Source organism: Penaeus chinensis, chromosome 27, assembly GCF_019202785.1.
Source record: "Penaeus chinensis breed Huanghai No. 1 chromosome 27, ASM1920278v2, whole genome shotgun sequence".
In the NCBI taxonomy this organism is placed as follows: Eukaryota; Metazoa; Arthropoda; class Malacostraca; order Decapoda; family Penaeidae; genus Penaeus; species Penaeus chinensis.
In genome coordinates, this window is record NC_061845.1 from 4,849,850 (window position 1) to 4,872,349 (window position 22,500).

Sequence of the window (22,500 nt, forward strand, 5' to 3'; positions counted from 1 at the left end):
TTACTAAACAGGACTTAAATTACCCATTTTATGACCTAAGATAATTGTTAAATAAAGTAAAACAAAAAATAAATAAACAAATAAATAATTAAAAAGGCAAAAACAAACATATATTGCTGGTATGGATGGCATAATTCTGTTGCCAATGGATCACTTCATGTAATTCAATTTCTATACTAACAACACCAGAAACTATAGCAAGAATACAATAACATGCTTTTTTTTCTTTTAAATAAAGTAAATAAATTAGAATTTTATAACAAAGCATTAACTTCCACAACGGAAGCTGCCAGATCAGAGTCAAGCTATTATCTCGTGAAAGATATCAAAGATAATCATGAAGTTTCTGATCCTATGGCTTAGGTAGGTACTCAGGATATGTATGAAAAGTTCTACATCCATAGTATAATGACAAAACTGTCTACTGTAATTATCCTTTTTTTTTTCTTTCTTCCTTAACCATCATTATGATTTGAACGAGAAGAGTATCATGTTAAACCTGGGTCCTTCAGTACAGACATGCTTTATGCAATCAGCTGTATTTGTTTCTTTCATTGTCTCTTTATGCTCTGTAAAAATTCAGGGATTCTTGCCTCTGATAATATGAAACAAAAAATGAAGTAAAAAATGTAATAATAAATCCCAGTCCCCCATTCCTCTTTTATTAATGCATGCCATAGCCTGTAAAACATAAGCTCTCTTTAAATATCAGCTAACCCTTTTCACCTGTGTATATTAGTAAACAGTGTTGGTGATAACGATGTAAAAAGAAAGAAAGAAAAAATCATTTATCAATACAAAAAATATAATAACGATAATAATAATAATAGCAATAATGATAATAATAATACTCTTGCTAATAATAATAATCATGATCATCACAATCATCGTGATCATCATTAACATAATAAAAATAAATACAATAATGATAAAAAAATAACGAATAAACAATTATAATAATAATAATAATAATAATAATAATAATAATAATAATAATATCAACGGTATTAATAATAACTGCAAGTCCCTTGATCATACTCATATTTACCCTGAAATGGCAAGGAAGCATACACCATAAATCATTCAGAAGCAATTTCATGACAAATTCAGGAAACAAAACAAATAAAAACACTACCCTCTCCCCCAAGACACACTTGTACGAAAAAAAAAAACTCAGTCTAGCAGTGACCCGTGGCTGCTACTCGAGCTCTTGGAGGATTTAGAGGACTTCTTTTTCGACTTGCTCCCATTGCGCTTTGCCAGTGAAGAGGTGGAATTGTTGGTGGAGGTGGAGTCGGCGGGGGAGGTGGTATTGGAGTGGTCATTGTCCCACGAGGAGGCTAGCTGCCCATCGTCCAATCCATCGATGTCCACATGGATGTCCTCTGCTGTATCCCCAAGGCTCCTGCTGGTGGAGTCTGCCGCCCGTGTAGTGGTGGTGGTCTCTGATCCCGAGCCATTGAAGACCTGGAATATGTATCCAATGCGTGTAGTTTACAAGAATTTAAGTACTGTAAGAGCCTTGAAATGCAAGATTTCTTTCTATTAAAAAAAAGTATCAATGTATATATCTGACAGACAAATCATGAGTACTTCATAAACACTAAAACAATATTTTTAAAAGTGTTATCCACTGTCTGGTTCCTACAACACTGCCTATAATATAATATTGCATTTCATAAAGTTGCTTCTTTGATCCTTATTGTCTTTTTACCATCTATACATATAAATACATGACCTATTGCTTATTATGATTTTATTTCCATTTTCTGGTAACTTTGTATGATACTGATATGACCAACAAGTGAAATACACATTTTCTGGAGTATAAAATTAAGCCAGCAAGACTATTGTCAAATGAGGGTTTACTTTCACTTTTTCTAGTAAAGAATGAAATATCCTTTTCTTTTTGAGTCAAGGACTGCTGTAATTTCTTCTCAAATAAATCTGTTTGCCAAGGATTTTTCTCTTTCATAAGTAGTTTAAAAACAGAGTGCAACTTATATGATGTGAACAATGGTACTTACCCTCTCCTCATCATTTTTCTATTCATTCACTCAACATCTGCTTATGATTTAATGTACAGGATACACAGATAAATTACTTAAATGACCTAAAATGAGAGGAAAACAAAATCCTTCTATAACTTAGATCAACTCCCACAAACAAATACAAAAACCTCCTTCAAATCAGTTAACAACGATAGAAAATTCCCAAACACTGATCCTTGGGTGCCCCCCTTCCTCATATGCCACCTCAAGATCCCCCTTTCCTGACCCTAGAATGCCCCCCCAACCCCATACATGCATCCTCACTTCCCTTCCCTTTGCCCCTCACTTCCTTTACCTGATCCCTAACAGCTCTTCTTTGTTCGCTAGTGTGCTGGGGGCAACGTATGGAGCGCGTGCACATCTTGCGTGTGTGCTCTGAGACTACCCCACAGATCTGCTTGAGCATTGCACGTTTCTCCTCTGTTGTCCCTGTAGCCAGTGTTGTCTCCACATTGCTGCTGGAGGATACGCTGTCACCTTTAACCTGTGGAGGTGGTTGGAAGAAAGAGGAAATATTACAATGGTGTGTAATGCTCTTCATATTCTCTAGATCGTCATCATCATTAAAAGAAGAAAAATTAGGTTTTGTTTCTGTATGTACATATAGTATACATGTATATATGGTAAGGATATTCACATAAAGTATGTATATATCCTTTTTATTGTTTTTTCATCAAAGAAAAGATGCATTAAAGTGAGTGGTGATGATAATTATTTACTAACTGACAGCTCAGTGAAATACAACAGTGTAATTTGGCCATGTTGCATTTCTTTAATGCATGTATAGCCATCTAAGAGGGTCATTTCCCAGTGATATCTGACTGATTTAATCACTAAAGAGTACCTAGCACTCTGCAGTCTTTTGTTTTTGTCATATTTTCAAACATAGTGAGACCATACATTGATCAATCCAGTGGTTTAGATTTTGCAAAATTTGTAAAAATACCATGGTACAAAAGAATTCTGGCAATATCAATGACTTAGGTTAGCCACACAAATAAAACACACTAGTTGAGGTGATTGTATGTAGGAGTAAGAATACTTTTCTTACTACTTCCTGAATGTCCCCAAAACTTTTTGTTTCTGCTTACAGGTACATGACATCTTTCTATCAGTCAATTTATATATATATATTACAATGCACCACAAAACATGTTATACACAAGCATTTCAACTGCTGTAAGCCCTTCCACCAATTCAATTACTATTTAATTTCCTTTCTTTCAATTCCAGGAACCTACCTTTGCATTTTTAGATCTTCTAGGAGAGTTCTTGTCCCGTCTTTTACGCTTCCGATCAATCATCCAGTCATCATCATCGTCATCATCACTTCCGCCGTGATGGCTATTTGAGTTCTCTTTGGTGGAGTTCTGGATACGACGGCTTGCAATGCGTGACGAGTTACGTCCCATACCCATACATTTTTCCAAGTGTGGTGCAAACCTGGTGATGAGATGCTTTTGAGAGGATGTGTCATTTGCTTCCATTCATCAGATGTTTATATGGGGTCCAAGCTATACTGTCTACTGATAAAAAAAAATCTAGCAGTCTTAACCCTTAAAGTCCAAGCAATCTTAATAAATAAAATTTCTCTTTACAACCTAGGTTGCCTCAAGAGAAAATCAGCTTTCAAAAATTGGGCTTTTACCTGACTGAAGACACACTGAAGGTAAAGCTGTATATTTGGTATTGCTCTGTACCTCTTCTCTCTGTCTCTATCCTTTCTATTTCAAGCCCCTGGGTATTCTGTGTATCTGGGAGGTTTTTGCCATCCAATCCTTCCTTTATACTTTCTTCAAACCATCAGAGACTGCTTTTCCTACTGTGCCATTCCCTTCCCCTTCCCCTAGGACTCCCTCCTCTCCCTTCACAAATATTCTTCTTCTCACCTAGCTAAACAACTTGTAAGTTTAATTTATCATGCCTTCCAAAGCAATTCTCCTGATGCTGATATTGGTTGATGCAACTTTCACTTAGACCAGTCTACCTGGAAACACATCCAGAATCTAGCCTGTACATGGTGGGACAAGCAAGATAAGTGCTTTCACTTTCCTGGTCAGATTTCTTGTATTAGCCTCTTTGCAGTCAAACGACTCCACCATTATATATGGCTATTGCTGACAAGCTAAAGTTCATGACATGTTTTGAAGACACACAGTTCAAATGTGTTAACCCATTGCCTCCAGAAAATTGTGGAGTTCACTTGGCCTCCACTCTGGGTAGCATGCCTCTGGGGCCTTTTTCAGATCCAGCTGGTGCGTATCAGTCACCACACCACAACAAACTGATGTGATTTCTAATTATAACACTTGTATGCAAAACATGATTTCAATGTTTTTGCATATTCAGAGATGCATATGCTAGATCAAATCTGCAGTAGCCTGATTATGGACATTAGAGTTCATTTCAATAAATAAGATGTATACCCTTTGTGTAAAAAAAAAAAAATAATAATAATAATAATAATAATAATAGTAATAAATAAAAAAATCTTATTTTTATGAACATGAGATTGGATGCAGTGATATAAAAGGCTGCTGCAACTACAGCTTCCGTACTTCCTTTTTGTGTGTCAAATTTCATGACAGTTACTGGCAGAGCATGAAAAGATAATGTGAGTTAATACAAGGAGACAGATCTTATATACATGAGTGAAAGTTAATTACAGGTTCACATCAGTATCAAGAGATTGCCATGTGTGACATCTTCCAGGCATAGCTGGCAAATGATTTATGTACTAAAATTCATCCTTTATATAAAACCATAGCCAAGTATAGCATTACAAATACCGTTCCCCCCAGGGCATAAGGGTTCATTATAAAGAACAGCATAAAATGTAATGCACACATCATCATAAAATGAAGTGAATTACCCATCTCCTAGAGTTGTGCCAAAGTCAGCCATGATGTGAATAACATGTCATCCGAAATCTGTCTCTTCTTATCAAATTAGCCATGATACTAGTTAATACTGGCACAGAATTACAATGGAAATACCAGTAACAGCAAATGAAGAATAGCCTACCAGAAACATTCAATGCTCTGGAAGGACATCATATTGGACAGCTGCAAGGTATCAAAAGGAGCAGCATTTCATCATGTATTTGTCAGTAAACATCATAAGACAGATATACCAGTCGGTGACAAAGAGATACTGAGTACTAATTCCTAAGTTTGATAATTACATAAATGTACATTTGGAATATCTGTAACAGGTAGCAAATACAGGGTGGGACAAATCAAATGCCTGAGTTTTGAAAGGCGCGTGCAACGGCTGTGGTGGTGATGGTAAGATGTGTGTGGTCTCGTTGTGACCACCAAACCCCGCCATTTTCAGTAGCAGTCATGCCTTGGTCGGGTGAACATTGTGGCTTTACAGTGCGCACGTTTTTCAAAAATGGCTGTTTTGTTGTCGCCACCAAGCGCGCCTTCCGCCTGCACTTCAACATTGTACGCCATGGTCCCATCCCTGATGGCAAGGCAATCAGGTGTTGGGTTGAAGCATTGGAAGAAACTGGTTCCACAAGAAGACCTAGGGATAGTGGAAGACCAAAAACGGTAAGAACACCGGAAAATGTGGCCTTAAAGCAGCTGTCGAACTGTCACCAAGACGCTCTGCCCGGAAGCATTCACTTGCATTGGCCGTGTCAAACCGATCTTTAAGGCGGATATTGCGTTACGATTCATCGTTCCATCCATACAAAATAATGATTGTTCAAGAACTGAAGCCCACTGACTTAGAAAATTGCAGGAATTTCTGCCAGAAAATTTTGAACCGCATCCCCAAACCATCAACTTTTTTCAGCAGTGACGAGGCCCACTTTCACCTTTCTGGAAGCGTGAATAAGCAAAATTGTCGCTATTGGGCTGAAAACAACCCAAGAGAACTTCACCAGAGACTGCTCCATTCCCCTAAAGTTACTGTTTGGTGTGCAGTTTCCAAATTTTGGGTAACTGGGCCTTATTTCTTTGTGGAGGATGGAAGATCTGTCACCGTCAACTCTCAACGTTATCTTGCGATGTTGGAAAACTTTTTTTAACCGAAATTGGAAGAATTAAGTGAGGAAACAAATCTGGGAAACATCTGTTTCCAACAAGATGGAGCAACAGCCCACACTGCTCAAGTTGCAATGGTCAAATTGCGACAGATGTTCCCGGCACGCCTTGTCTCTCGGAGGGATGATGTCGAGTGGCCCCCACGCTCACCTGATTTGAACATGTGCGACTTCTTCCTGTGGGGATATCTGAAGGAGAAAGTGTTCACAAGTCGGCCAAACAATTTGGAAGAATTGAAGATGTGAATTCAAGAGGAATTCACATCTTTGAGATGTGCCGAAGAGCAGCCGAAAAACTTCAGATATCACCTTCAACAGTGTATCGCTACAGATGGCCACCATCTTCCTGATGCCATCTTCAAAAAGTGATCACACAAATGGCATTGCATACGGATTAAAAAAAAAAATAATAATAATAATTCTGTAATTTTTGTTTTACTTTTCCTAATAGCCTTTCAAAACTCGGGCATTTGATTTGCCCCACCCTGTATATTGGTGATGCTAAATGAAATATACAAATAATGTAGTTGGAAAAAGTATATTACATATATGGCTAAAAAAAAGAATTTGTGTATTCTTTCTTGGTTAATACAGAATTTCAAGAAATCACATTTTGATTCTGAAATAAGTGATTCATTATTTAATTTAATTATAATTAAGAATGAACCATTGATAAATATCACTTGCCCCGTCAACACCGTAGCTCAGAACAAATACTTTCACAAAAATGAACAAAATGTTTCACAGAGTCACAGCCTCTTGCTGCTTGCATTATAGTGTCCTCACAAAATTCTCTCTTAGAATGCAATAAATATTTCCTCCATTTTATATCATAGATTCCCTTGATTGCAAGAGCTAGGACTATGCCTATTTTAAAGGATTTCTCTAAGGACGGTAGACCACAAAGTCTAAGGATGTGGCTAATACTAAAAATAAATGACAACAAAGACATGATAGCACAACAGTTTGCATCATGTTATTCACTAGAATAGTCTAATGCAAATAAATTCAATCTCTGACAACAGATAAGAGGAAGGACACTAAAGATAAAGAAACTGAGTAAATTCTAAAATTTCAGCGGATGATAAAGTAACAGCATTTACGACAATACCTGTGTCACCAAAGTGATAACAATGAGAAAGACATTAACATATATCGTATTTTTAACTCAAGAAGTTGCATAAAAAAGGAGTGAAAACCTTTAATTTGGTGAATAATGCTAAAAAATGCGTAGTGGGAACACCATGCTTGAGGACGTGTTAGCACCTATAGTTTTCTATTAATAATCGAGACCTAACATTTCTCTATAAGCATATTATGGTATGTGATGATATTTCTTATATTTTCACATGATGTACAGAATATTTTTTTAAATATCTATTTTGCCAAACAAACATTCAAAATTAGACAGAACTATATGATTAAAGGAACTCCAGGATGTGAATATTGAATCAAATGGTACTCTGACTATTAATTATCAAACCTGAATGTATTTTTTCATTTAGAGAGCAAAAGAAGAAAAAAAATACAAATTTATCAATTTATGCACTAAACTCGTCAAAGCTATTCATACAATCCCTCTTAGCAATGTAGACACAAAAAAACAATACTAATAATAATATGAAATACAGGTTTCCTACCTTGAAGCAGCTAGGTTTCGTGAGCAATTGGGGCAGATGCATTCATGTTGCTTCTTGATAGGTGCCTGACCAAACACATCAAGGCCTTCAGCATTTACCTGTATAAGTTTTAATTTGTCACTCAATATATAATATATATCTTTATTTAACACCTGCAAATGCGCACGCACACATGCAAACACACGCAGACACACACATACTTTGGATATATAACATAATACTGTTCAGATGCTATGTCAGTGTGATAATCATAGAAAACAACAAAATTTACCTGTAAGAATTTTTGTTCCTCTTCTACTGATCCGACCTCCAGCATCATTAGACCAGTTTTGACACTTTGATGCACTTCAAAAACAACATCTATAACAAAAAAAAAATAATAATAACAACAATAATAATAATAATAAAAATTATATGCCTTGCAGTTCCTGCTATTTTAATCTTACTGATCTACACACCCCAAGTTTTAAACCCATTGCTCTTTCTCTGGGCCTATACCTTTAATCTGAAGTACATATATAACTTACAAAGGACTTTTATATAATAACAACTCTATTCTTTCCGAGATAAACATACTTAGAATGGCATCATCAAGTAGCTCCTGAGAGACACTCTGCGCTGCAGCTTCAAGGGCTTCGGGTGAAGCAAGCGACGACAACAAAACGTTATTATCAACACCCACACGGCCGCCGCCGCCCCCTCCCCCAGCCTGAACCATCCAGCTGCCAGTGTTTGATACCTGGAAGGGTTGAAAAAGACATATGCTTTCAGACATGATACAGAAGAAAGCAACTGGAAAATTCAAGACCACTGGCTAGGTAAATGATGCCCTGAGAAGCCCAACATTGGATTTTCTTTTTTATCTTTTCACTGAAAAAGAGAGAAAGAAAGAAAGAAAAGAAAACTAGAAAATGCACAGAACTGAACACATTGCTTAAGTGTGTATATATTTATATCTTTTACTTTTAAACATTCTATTCACAAGTTAGATATTTGTGTGCATGTATTCATACACATGCACTATGCAAAGGCAAACCAATAAAATTCCATATAAAGACATTAAAAGTGTGCTTGCAATTATCATAAATATATAGGCTATACTAGATTCATTTCAACCACAAACTTAGACCGAAATGTGCTGTAACCATATATATTCACATTACTCTTTTCACACATCTACACCACAAACCACACAAAATCTTGTTGAAGGACCCGCACCCTTGCCAAGAATGGACTTACCTGTTCTCTGTGACTTGGTTTGGTCATCCCCTTCCCTACACCTCTTCTGCTCTCTCCTCCACCACCACCACCACCTCCACCCCCTCCTCCTCCTCCTCTCCCTCCTCCCCCTCCTCCTCCACCTCCTCCTCCCCCGGAACCTCCACTTCTGGACGACCAAACTTCACTTTGTCCTCGTGTGCGCACCGTACTGCAACACAGAGTGTGGTGTTAGGGTATGATTTGACACATGTGAACTTTTCATTATGTTTTTTATCATGATTATTATTAACATTATCTATCTTTTATTGACACAATCTCTACATGCAACTTATCTTAATTTAACTGCCAAAATGTTATTTTTTTTTAGTAAAACAGAAAGCAATTAATTATTTTTTCCTGTTCTTGAATTTTATTTAACTTTATCATTTAAAATTATATATCTACTTTAACCTTATACATTTCACATTTTCCTATCTTCTAAAAATTTCCAGTTACCATTTTTTTTTCTATCACCTGCCATTTAATGGGAACAAAAGATTACAGTGAAATATCACCCATACATACTGTATATATGATAAAAAAAGTTTTCTGTATGAATGTAACACCTTAACTTAAAGAGATATCTGGGTTGCCAGTGTTTATATGCCCTACCTTCCGAGCCCTTACCATTTCTATACAATAGCAAATGTGTCTTCAGTTAATGTGGTCTCTAGGGAATGCAGAACGTCTACTGACTATGGTATATTTAGCAATGCGTAGACATACCCTAAAGCATCATCTTTCCTATTCTGCAAAGCTGCAAAGTAATTTTGTAAAGCATGTTAGCAATATCTAACTACAAACATTTTCTCTTCTCTTTATAGCAAAAATAATTAAAGAAAAAAAAAATAATAATAACAAATGAAAGAACATTAAAACAGTATACAATGCACTGTCCACTAACAATTTTATCACAAATATGTGAAATAAGAAAAACAGTGTAAGCAAGTAGTTATAACATCTATGAGTGACACACTTAATACAAAAATATTTCAATTTACTGTTTCCTTCATACAATTATTTTTAAAAATTGGCTGAAAGATTTCATATTAGTTGATTTATCACAATATTCTATACTACAATCTTCTTTATAGTATCCAGTTGTAAATCACATATATAAGCTAAGAACTTCTCAATGTTTACAGCTTTTCCAGCATTCACACATGCAAACAACTCCTCATTAGGCTTATATTTTTAGCTGAAGTATTACTACACACTTTAGTTCAATCTAATGTTCATCTCCAAGTATTTCTAATGGCAGATATTACCATACTACAATACAGCCCTATACAGTATTATACACAAAAAGAACAGAGAATGCAAATATCTTATGGCATATTGAAGTAGTAATTATATCTATTATATATATACTATACTAAAATAAATGGTTTCCAAACAATTATTTCACTCTAATAAATAATGATATTTCCAGCACCAGAATGTGACATTGAAGCCAGGGAAGAAAATTCATAATGATCATTTTGATGATTTTAGACTACTGACAATTGTCACATCTTTACTACTGTCTAGTTCACATTACAACTTTTTGCACTAGATATAAAGGAGACAATGTTTCTATTCCTATATATATATATATATATATATATATATATATATATATATATATAAAACAAGCCATATGCAGTACATTGCTATCTTCAGCTAATTTGCCTTCATCTATGTACAACTAAGCAAAAGCTACTTCTACTTGTGATAATCTTGACTGAGTTCATAAAGAGCAGCATATGTCTTGACAGTATCCTTAGAGCAATTAAGAAACAAAATATTCTAAGTCCCTTGATGATCTGTTGGGGGAAAGAACCCCTATCACACAAACCTGACTTAGCCAAAGAAGAGATTACCAGGGGAAATTTGGGAAGTTGAACAAAGTACAAGTTTATGGATGTGCTGCACAGACCATGCATATATTTACTGGTTTGAATGATAGCACTTCTTGGTAAAACTAGAGTGTGCAGATGGTTCTGATAGTATGACTGTTTAATACCTAAAATAAGTGTTGTTGTAAATCACTGAATGTCTTAAAGGGTTTCACCTGTGGTGCTTAGCAACTAAAATAAGTGTATGATGATAGTTCTGTATATAAGAAGAAAATCATTTTTAATCAAGGCACATCCTTTAGTTAGCTACTAGGATTTTGTTCACTATCCTCATGATGTGGATGATGTACATATGGTCTGATAAGTCACAAACACTTAAAGTCTTTCTCACAATCTAATGGCATTTCCAGCATAGACTACCTGAATATTAGTAATAGCCTACTAAGGTGGATGTCTTCGCATTTTGATATATCAAACAAGAGGAGCCAATCCTTTGACTAGTTGAACTCACTGATCCCTAGCCAAGCATTCGCTGTCCAGCACTTCTACCGGGGAACAGTAGGAACAGTCGGAACAGTCCACCCAATCTTTGCTGTGTGCAGGGAGCTCCAGCATGCCAGCACATAATGGCAAGAGCCGTACCCAGTGAGAAGCCAAAATATCTAAGGACAGATATAGCTACTCCAGTCAGCAAGGGGTTAAGACACTGTTCAAGTCCTTTTGGATGGATTCAACTTCAGATGTATTTCTGACTTCTGGAAACTATTCAGTGTTATCTGAATTTATTTAAGAAATGAATGCAAAGAATCAATCCCAGTACAAGGTATATTACCTTGCAGCATGCCACTGCTAACATCATCCTAATCACACATCTCATAACAGATACCTTCTGATGAGAACATCTCTCTGATAAAAAAAAATCTTTCATTTGTGTGCAGAAATACCTCAACACTGTATTTTGGTTTCCATTGACATCATGGGCTGGCTTTTTTCCTGTGTTTGTCTGTCCAGCATATCATCCTACCTCCTGCTTTTTGTATGCATGGTTGGGAATCTCAGACACTAAAGCACCAATATATTTACAACATATATCTCCTGGGTTATCACATTTTGAAGAGCATTTGACAACATCAATTTTTCTTCAAGTCCCTAATTTCCTTTGAACAACTTAAAACTAACAAAGAAACAAGCCAATTGCCATCAGTACTAATGACTTTTGACTGAGTGAGCAGTAAACAGAACAACCAGAAGAAAATCAACAGTAGTGTCACCCACTAGCAGAATGAGCTTGTCAACTCAACAAAGAAAACAAAGAACTACATTAATTTTCATGGTAATCTGATGACAGCCAGCTAAGAAAAAGAAAAAAAAACAACAACTTTTTGAACTATCAGCTGATAGCCTACAAAAGCTATATCAGATGGTTACTTATCTTTAAGTTTATTTTAGGTAAGCTCCTAATAAATGCCATTTTTATTTGTGACAGTGATTAAGCAAGATTTATATTACATAAGTTAATCTAACAAATATTTAATCATAATCTTCATAATATTTAACATGACACAATCAATTATCACAAGGAAAGTAACCAGCCTAAGAGCATTAAACTTTTAAGTTTCTTTCAAGGGATAGCTAACATTTTTTTTTTCAAGTAACATTAAAGCATTTAAACTAAACCTAGTCTATGAATATTATTATAAACTTATAATCTAATTCATACACACTCTTACATTGGTTTATCACATCAACTCCAAGTGTTGTCAATCATGAACTTTTCATACAAGTAAATATATATGTTATGACACAGTCACAAGGTATGCCATAGGTAAAGCCCCTAGCTGCAAAACATAAAATCAGTACTGTTACATGAAGTCACTCCTTACAGGGCAGATTAGATTACAAATGTGAGAAATGACACATTCAGATAATTAAATATATTGTCAAAATTCCAGCCTGATTCTATCTAATGAACACTTCAATTTGTCAGTGTTAATTTTCAAGGCATATTTGTTCCCTCCAGAGAGAAAACCTTACATATTCTTGGGATTCAAATACAACATTGATCAAACTTCACTCTAGACTTCAGACAGACTCAGGAAACACCTTACACATTGTTAGAAATGCTATAATACACAAATTTCATGACAGGAACCTTCAATAACTCAATCATTTACCAAGTCAATTCAGCAAGACAAGCCATACAGAGTCCTCAATACCCCAGAAAACCGAAAAGTGCAAACAGTTCTATTCTACTGAACATGTGACACACAAGAAAGCAACATAATTTAATAAAATGATAAAAAGCCATTTCAAACATAATCATAAACTGTAAACCTCCTACTGGATTCTTGATTAAAGCCCTTTTGAAAAAAACAATACGTCTATTACTATTTCCTAACATCCATGCCTCTACTGACTCTATAATTCCTCATCTATACCCATTTCACGTACTTTGATGATGCAGAAGCGACTATACAGAAGAGAATTTGCAAAACTTTTCTGACACTTTTCCTCGCCGAAACATAACGCGGTCTTAGATACGGGTCGTGTAAAAAAGAAGGACACAGCGCATATATCGCGTTTCTAGACCTTTACCTCCAAATCACAACTTACCCATTTAATATTTGAATTCAAATTGCATATTTCAGTGCTTAAAAACCCAAGCAAAATCAACGCTGATATTTCTATCGGCTGTAATGGATGAATATTTGTTAAGCGGGAGTTAAGGATTTCATCAGTTGTTTACACACATCCATTGCGGTGGGGGGGGGGGGATTGGAGAAGGGGGGGGGGGGGACGAGAGGTGGATGGACTGTTGCGTGCTATGTCGGATATCTACGATACATGCATAAATATATACATGCATATATACGTATACATATAGACTGGTATGGATGCATATGTGTACCTTAACAAAGGCATATATACAAATAGACAAACACGTGGAAAGGAGGAAGAAAGAACGAAGAGAGAGAGAGAGAGAGAGAGAGAGAGAGAGAGAGAGAGAGAGAGAGAGAGAGAGAGAGAGAGAGAGAGAGAGAGAGAGAGAGAGAGAGAGAGAGAGAGAGAGAGAGAGAGAGAAGGAAAGGGGGAGGGAGGGAGACAGGGCGAGGGAGAGAAAAAGAAAAAGAAAGAGAGAGAGAGAGAGGGAGAGAGAGGGAGAGAGAGAGAGAGAGAGAGAGAGAGAGAGAGAGAGAGAGAGAGAGAGAGAGAGAGAGAGAGAGAGAGAGAGAGAGGAAACGGCTTCTGCCTGACTTATTTAGGAAACGCATCATTTGGCGATCTGATTTTTATTTCTAATTATAAAAAAACACACAAATTTTATTTTTAAACTATGAGGATTTATACTGCGTAACTTTACGTCATATCTGCATGGGGAACCCTTAAAAAGGTTAACAGAAGGAAAAATATGTTTGTAAATGTTTAGGTAGTTACTTTCGGCCAATGATACGGAGTAGGGATGAATATATCAGAAAAAAAAACTTCATTTTCTCATGAATTATAAATATGAGACAAATATGTTTACGAATAAAAAAATAAAAAAAATCGTTACAGAAGTCCATCTCTCCAGTCTCCAGTTTATTCCTAGGTCAAAAATGACACCTTGGAGTAGAATTTTGAGATAATGAGCCAATTTCAAATCGAGCTATCAGATTCAGCGAAGAGAAGAAATCTATTCTGAAGATGATCGGAGATTGAATTAGTCTAAATCTTGCCACTTTTTGCTTAATTATCGATTCAGTTGTCCAAACTACATTTTTTTTCCCAAGAGGGCAGGGGCATCCTTTCACATTTCCTTAGCAAACCTCTTAGAGATACACCTAACAGTATGTGCAACGACCCTGAAACGTTTTGAGATCCATTTTACCTAGTTTTCTTCTCTTTATTTGCTTGACATCTGTTTGCCTGTTGCAAGTTTCTAGCCTTTTTTTTTCCGTCACCTACTGAAACCACTTGCAACTTTCGTTATCATTCCAGATGAAGCTGTCTGCTGTTTCTTTATTTGCGTTGGAAAGTCGCTGCTGCCCTAGACTTCGTTTTTCCTAAGGGACTAAGTGAACCTACTCATGGCATTTCCGTGCCATCATTATCCTACATGTTCGCACAGAAAATCGAATCTTCTGTCGCCCATAATTTCAACGTCTAGTACGGCGACCTTGCTACACCTTCACCTTCCTGCTTCGCATCCATTGCCCTACATCTTCGTATAGAAAGACTTGATGACTCGCACAGCAAAGCTGTTCAATTCCGTCTCTTGTACTAATGAAGCCTCACTACTGTCTTGGTTCCCCACTTCACAGTTTAGAACATTTCTCCGGAACTTCGGTGGTTGCGGCAGACGTCGTTACTTCGAGTAAAAACTAACATCAGACCCAGTCAGCAGATATTTGTACAAGCTCTTCCTTCAAATGTTTTCCCAGGCGGCGATCTCTCCTCCTCCCTCTCCGGACTACCACACAGCCAAGACATAGCCGACTCCACATCCCATTATCTACGATCCATGTACAAAACCTAAAACCCAAAATTTGTAACTGAATTTATGACCAGTGTCAAACGGCATGGTCGTATTACGGGAGAGGGAACGAGGGAGATGTTTGCAATTAAATTAATGTATATCATTACAGAATAAACAAATTGTGGTTTTGGTGTTTAGAGAAGCAATAGATGATAGGCTTTCCCTAACAACCAAAGGGAGAGGATGTTCAAATTCACAACACGCAGTTTTATTAGTTACAATGATTACTTTTAGATACATATACAGGCCAGTGATATGGGATAAGCAAAAACAATATAAAGTGCATATGTAGGTGAATTATATAACAAAATATATCGTACGAACTTGAAATGCAGCATTTGGGCTTGTCTTTAAATGCATAATGTCATTGCCAATTTAGGAAATGCTTGTTTAGTTTTGTTTAGAAGTTATTGAAAGTAGAAATATTTCTATCATGATGAGGTAGATCAAAGGTCCAAGGATTTAGCCGTTTCCATATATGATTTTTTGATATGTAGAGACCTGCCCTGTTGCCTAGTGTTCATAGATTTAATAACCAATGGTGATAATCTCCCTATATATAGTTATAAATGAGTTCTCTTTTGTTGAACTTTTTTTTGTTGAACTTTCAACCATTTTAGAGTGTTTTTTTTTGAAGGGTTATGTGGTAATGCTACTCTTACAGCAAAATTCTGTAATCTTTGTATTTCCTTATTTGATCTTTGTTGGTTGAAACCCCCCTGATAATAATAATAATTATGATAATAATAATAATAATATTAATAATAATAATAATAATATAAGCAATAGTAGTAGCAGTAGTTCTAGTAATAATATAATTATATAAGTAATAGTAGCAGCAGTAGTAGTAGTAATAATAATAAAGTAATAGTGATGATGATTATGATGATGATGATAATGATAATAACAATTATGTTGAAGATGATGATGATAATGATGATTGATACAACAAAAGCGACAGCAGAATCACCACACGTGAACAGTGCTAAAAATAACATTAGTGATAATGAAAAGGCAATAACAACAATCATAATAACAATAATGATGATGATGATGACTATGATGTTATGATGATGGTGGTGATGGTGATGGTATTGATGACTGCATGCAAGCACCTCGGTTTCGTGTACTTACCATCATGCAGGAGAAAGTAGCCAATTAAGTAACTGCATGAATAAAAAAATACCGGCATGCAATTTCGCAGGCTATAGGTATAGTTTTAGTTTATAAGGATTATAACACTACGACTATTCACCGGCCGTTATCAGATACACGGAAAATGTAAACAGATTGTATATGCAAAACTGACTTGCTTCATTGTTTTGCGGGAGAAAGGATATACAAAACTATAGTCAGATTGTTTGTTTTATTTCGTTTGTTTTTAGATTTCTTGCACACAGGTATTCCATGACGTAATATCTCTCTTGGTATCTCTGTATCACTTTAGATATGAAAATCATGCATGTAATGAGTCAAGGTTTGTTTTAGATATATTTTTATGTCTGGCGTTGCTGTGCGATGAGGCAATGTTTGCGATGAAATTAATGTATATCATTACAGAATAAACAAATTGTGGTTTTGGTGTTTAGAGAAGCAATACATGTTAGGCATTCCCTGACAACCATTTTTGTAACATTAAAATACCGCACGTGTAAATCAAACACATGACGTATTCATGATTATCGTCATTACCACTGTGTTTGTACATTGAACCCTGGCAACCATTTTTTTTTTTTTTTTTTACTTCTTATGTTATCAATTAAAAAGAGAGAAGTTAAAAGAGGTTAAACTTATCAAAGAAACGCATATGATTATAACCTCACCTCTCGTCGGGAGGAATTTCACCGTTTCAATGTATCTATTTCCTTGTCAGTGTGGAGCAGAAATTGTGGACGACAAATACTTCATATACTGCCTGCCACTACTGTAATTACCATTACCATTATGAAGAGGTTTTAAGCACATGCATCACTAAGGATGAAAAACGTGCAGTATTTATTTATGCACATACATATATATACATATATATATGTATATAAATGCCTATATACATATATACGTATATATACATATATACATATATATGTACATATACATATGTATACATATATATAAATATTATATATATATATATTATATTACTGTTTCCAATTAGAAACAGCATGCAATGGAAATCACCATAACCACGGAATTAACTTAGTGATAACAAAAATTGCCATGATTATAACAACCTACACCCAGTATTATTATTGCCATCATTAACCTACTCGGCACTAACAAGTACAGCTCACGACCTGTGCGAGAGATAATCTTTTAATTCCTTTTTCTCAGATTTTCCTCTTAGTTGAAGACGAAAGCAAGTTGCATGTCATGTGCTACATATCAAAAGAAAACGAAAATTGTTTACGATATGTCCAAGTCTGATGAAATTCATTCGATCGACTTTGCGTGTATAAGGTGTAAGGAAAATATATTTATTAAAAGCTACATTTACAGACGTGATATCAGAGAAATAGTAACACTTATGGCATAAATAAGTTGTACTTAGCACGTTCTTTATTTTTTTATTCAATAACTGGGCTTACAGGAACAGCCACGTAAAAATAAATGTAAAAAAATCATGTCCGCATTAATCTTACCATTACTGATATTATCGTTACTTGTTTTCATCAGGTTAATCATAATGATTATTAACAGAACCATTGCTTTATCATGATTCCTAATATCAGCGTTATTACCATTATAGATTTTTATATCATCATCATCATCGTTAGTATCATTATTTTCTCTACCATAAAGGTGCCTTTGATGAGGAAGATGCAATCATCATTATTATTATTAACATCAGCATCATCACCATCACCACCATTATCATTATTATCATCAGCAGTAGTAGTAGTAATGATAACAGTAGCAGTAGTTTCATCAGCAGCATTATCATTATCACGATTGTTATCATCCCTATTGTTGTTGTTACTGAGTATGGTAATTTCCATAATTATCATCCCCATATGTGTGTGTATGTGTGTGTATATACATGTATGTATGTGTGTATATATATATATATGTGTGTGAGTGTGTGTGTGTGTGTGTGTGTGTGTGTGTGTGTGTGCGTGTATAATGTATGGGCATATTTACATATATGAATATATATATAAATAAATATATATATATAATTTGTTTTTTACTTATATATACATACATGTATATGTGGGTAGATAAATAAATGTAGATATATGTACACACCAGATACACAACACACACACACACACACATATGATATATATGGGTGGGTGTTTGGGGGGGTTGTGTGTGTGCGTGCGCATGTGTGTATGTGTGTGTGTGTGCACGGACATGTCTTACGCACATACACTCATCCTCATACGCATATCTACGCGCGCGATCAGACACACACACACGCACACACACACACACACACACACATACATACATACATACATACATACATACACACACACAACGCACGCACGCACACACACACACACACACACACACACACACACACACACACACACACACACACACACACACACACACACACACACACACACACACACGCACACACGACCACACACACACACACACACCCACTCGCACACACCCACACACGCACACACCCACACACGCACACACCCACACACGCACACACGAACACACACACACACACACACACACACACACACACATTGTGACTGAGCGTGGCGCGCGCGCGCGCGCGCGCGTGTGTGTGTGTGTGTGTGTGTGGAGAGAGAGAATGTGTGTGTGTGTGTGTGTGTGTGTGTGTGTGTGTGTGTGTGTGTGTGTGTGTGTGTGTGTGTGTGGAGAGAGAGAATGTGTGTGTGTGTGTGTGTGTGTGTGTGTATGTGTGTGTGTGTGTGTGTGTGTGTGTGTGTGTGCGTGTGTGTGTGTGTGTGGAGAGAGAGAATGTGTGTGTGTGTGTGTGTGTGTGTGTGTGTGTGTGTGTGTGTGTGTGTGTGTGTGTGTGTGTGTGTGTGTGTGTGTGTGTGTGTGTGTGTGCGTGTGTTAAACTTTAATACACGGTACTCATTCAAGCGTTTACGTTGTATAATTGTACACAAATCCTTTTATTGATTTTGCCGCATAAGCTCTCATGTTGGATACAAACTGTTATCGAAATAAGCCACCCTTCCTCTGCTCTAGTGAATATCACATGAACTGGAAGAGTTATCATGCAATAGGCACGGTAATTGAAAATAAAATATTCTGCGCTAGTGAGCCCAGAGCCACCGCAGCAGGGAATGCGCATGTCCATTTTAAGAGTCAATTTCCACTTTAAACATTCCATCTCCTGCCATATTCCTGCCTGGATTTCGAGCAAACAGTATAAGGATCGCCCCATTTATAACCCGTATTACACTTTTCCTCGAAGTGAAGGGCAAAGAAGGCCTACTTTAGGGCCCTTCCTTCGCTATATGACGAGAAGGATTTGAAGGACGCGGGTCATGACGCCACAGAGCCTGCAGGAGGAGGAAGCCCTGGCGAGGAACCTCTTGTGTGTGACAGACAGACGTTCCTTGTCCACTCAGCCTCGCACAAACAAACCCCAGTCGAAGTTCGCCATTTCCGTGGGCACGTTGGACTAAGGAACGGTTTTTATTTCGTGGTTTGAGAGAGGTCGTGTCCGTGAGTTTGTTAAGGTTGCCATAGAGTCTGTATATTGTGTCGCGAAGGAGGTATGAGGAAGAGGAGGAGGAGGACCAGTGCGAGGAATGAGTGAAGGTTTGAGGAATTCTGTTTTTCATTCGTGGAGGCTTGTTATCGCGAGACACAGGCAGCTTCCTGGTGACGTGCAGCCGCAGATAGACAGAGATTAGTCATTTTCAGTGCGTTTTCCCATGTCATGCAGCTGTGAGGTCAGCTGCATTACACACAATGCCCAAGCCGCAGAGTTAGCTGGTGGCTCTGAGGGCACAGGTCACTAGGCGCAGCGGGATGGCCACACCATTCAGTCATACCTGGGAGAGCTTCTGGGATGAACCCTACAGGAAGGAAGTCCCATCATGTATTCGATAGTATTACCAGCCCAGTGGAGAAAAATGTGGAAATGGTGGATGCTTGTGGTTGTGGTGGTCCAGGCATGGAGTGGCAATTGCCTGGATTTCGCAGGAGCAGCCTTGTGCAACCGGTCACGACAAGTGTTGACGGAGTCGTGGGGTATCATCACGGATGGGCCCGGGCCATACCCTGAGGCATCGCACTGTCAGTGGCTTATTCGAGGTGAGTTTGAAATTTGTATTTATTTTATTTATTTTATTATTATTATTATTATGGTAAGTCTTGAAGTGAGGACTATGGCGTGATTGAGAAAAATTATGCATGTGCTCTGTTTCGTTGAATTTATGTGGTGGAGCTGTCTTGGCCTTTGCTGGAGCACTGAAGGTACATAAGCCATGATGACCAAATTACCGATTGTCAAACGTGGTTACAGTGTTAGGTTTGAGAATTGTCAAATAGTTATGTGATATGGATAATCTTCATCTTTTTTGTTAAAAAATGGTATTACTGTCTAGTTTTACATTTATTTCAATATTTTGTATATGTACAATTATTTGACTTCATGTACTCTATGATAAAGAGTTTTTTATTATTATCTGACATTGACTCATTACTTTGTGATACTGTTAATACCTCCACATACCCATGTTGCTGATAATAATGATTGCAGTTTTATGCCAAAGGAAGTGAACTATATTCACACTGATAAGAAAGATAGCTTGTCAGATAAGATTTATTTCCTGTACTGAAAACAATAGATTTTTTTTTTTTTTCATGTAGCTCTATTTCGAAGTTACTTTATTATAGATAATTGAGATAAAAGAATTAAGTGCAAAAACATAATTATATGACAAAAGTAATAATGCTGAATTAGCTAGATTTGTCTTGGCATGAGTAGATAGGCAGTGTTATCTGGAAATCCATCACAACCTGATTAGGCTATATAGATGACTTTTATTAAAGGGAAATCTGAAGATTAATTCTAAAGTTAATGAGAATAGTTTTTGCAGTTGATCAAAATTGTTGTTAATAAAAGGCTTGAACTCATTTGTGTAGTGCGAGCCAACCAGTCAGCCAACATATTTTTTGTTCCATGTGTACACTAATCAAACTAAAGCCATAGAATACAGTGATTATTTAAGGTAAAAGTGCTAAGAGATAGAGAAAAATGATTAAGCTCATAAAGAATTCTTATAACAAAATTTTTAGATGTTAATAAAATCACTGTCCACTATTATTTTAGTAATTACTGGCTCCAAAAGGGCTTAGTCATCAAAGGGTCATTTGCTAGGCCTACCTGTCTCACCTGTTTCTCTCATTCTTTGAATTTTTGAAAAGAAATGTTTTTTTATTTTGGCTGTTGTTGTTATTGTTAATAAATTTGTAGTAATAATGACAACAACCAACAATAACAGCAACAATAACAACAGTATTAGAAATATATATTCCTTTCTGGAAAATTCAAAGAAGGAGGTAAACCATTAAGGTCAAGGTAGACCTGTAATTGAGTTTATGGTGGCTAAGTATTTGAGAAGCCACATATGTGTAACCATAATTGACAAAACAAAATACAGTGGGCAGTGCTTATGTACTTCGCCAATGGTTTAAAGTTGGCAGATCTCTTCATCAAGTGATGGAGAAGTGTGGTCACTTCTCATTCACTAGCGGTTAACATATTTCTGTTATATGCATTCTGATATGATACAACTGGTAGACTTCTCTGGCAGCTTATATGTCTTTCCAAAGTGCAAATACATCAGGGTGGAAGGTGGAGAAGCCATGCTGTGGCTTATTGCAGCACTATTCTAAATAATTACCAAAAATATATTTTTTGTGTGTGCGTGAGAGAGAGAGAGAGAGAGAGAGAGAGAGAGAGAGAGAGAGAGAGAGAGAGAGAGAGAGAGAGAGAGAGAGAGAGAGAGAGAGAGAGAGAGAGAGAGAGATAGAGATATATGGGGGGGCAGACAGGAAGGATATACTAAAATCACAGTGATTGGGTATGTACACATGCGTTCCAACATCATGTTTGAAGGGCTAATCATATCATAGATCATACTGAGGTTAACTAAATTAGGTATATAGAGTATGATAATTTGTATAATAC

At 36.5% G+C, this 22,500-nt stretch overlaps 2 protein-coding genes across 2 annotated transcripts in view; one reads left to right on the plus strand and one right to left on the minus strand.

The window, feature by feature from the left end:
* Positions 1 to 892: 892 nt before the first annotated feature.
* On the minus strand, positions 893 to 13,374 carry LOC125039530 (ataxin-7-like protein 3). The gene is made up of 8 exons (XM_047633561.1): positions 13,295 to 13,374; positions 8,985 to 9,174; positions 8,322 to 8,484; positions 8,017 to 8,105; positions 7,746 to 7,843; positions 3,293 to 3,494; positions 2,347 to 2,535; positions 893 to 1,467 (listed from the first exon to the last, which is right to left on the minus strand). The coding sequence occupies exons 2-8, from the start codon at positions 9,009 to 9,011 to the stop codon at positions 1,174 to 1,176; spliced, it is 1,062 nt and encodes a 353-aa protein (XP_047489517.1). The 5' UTR covers positions 9,012 to 9,174; positions 13,295 to 13,374; the 3' UTR covers positions 893 to 1,173.
* A 6,484-nt stretch (positions 13,375 to 19,858) lies between these two features.
* The window catches only part of LOC125039414 (multiple epidermal growth factor-like domains protein 8), a 27,213-nt gene continuing 24,571 nt past the window's right edge, over positions 19,859 to 22,500 (plus strand). Inside the window, exon 1 of the mRNA XM_047633306.1 lies at positions 19,859 to 20,618. Within this exon, the coding sequence (XP_047489262.1) occupies positions 20,402 to 20,618 (217 nt within the window). The 5' untranslated portion in view covers positions 19,859 to 20,401. The remainder of the gene's footprint in view (positions 20,619 to 22,500) is intronic.

Excerpts from the sequence above, each read along its gene's own strand:
- LOC125039530 (XM_047633561.1), bottom strand. The coding sequence starts at position 9,011 with ATGACCAAACCAAGTCACAGAGAACAG. Across the intron at positions 7,844-8,016 it reads AGGAACAAAAATTCTTACAG|GTAAATGCTGAAGGCCTTGA; the intron begins GTAAATTTTGTT and ends AAACTTATACAG. Across the intron at positions 1,468-2,346 it reads GAAGAGCTGTTAGGGATCAG|GTCTTCAATGGCTCGGGATC; the intron begins GTAAAGGAAGTG and ends TACATATTCCAG.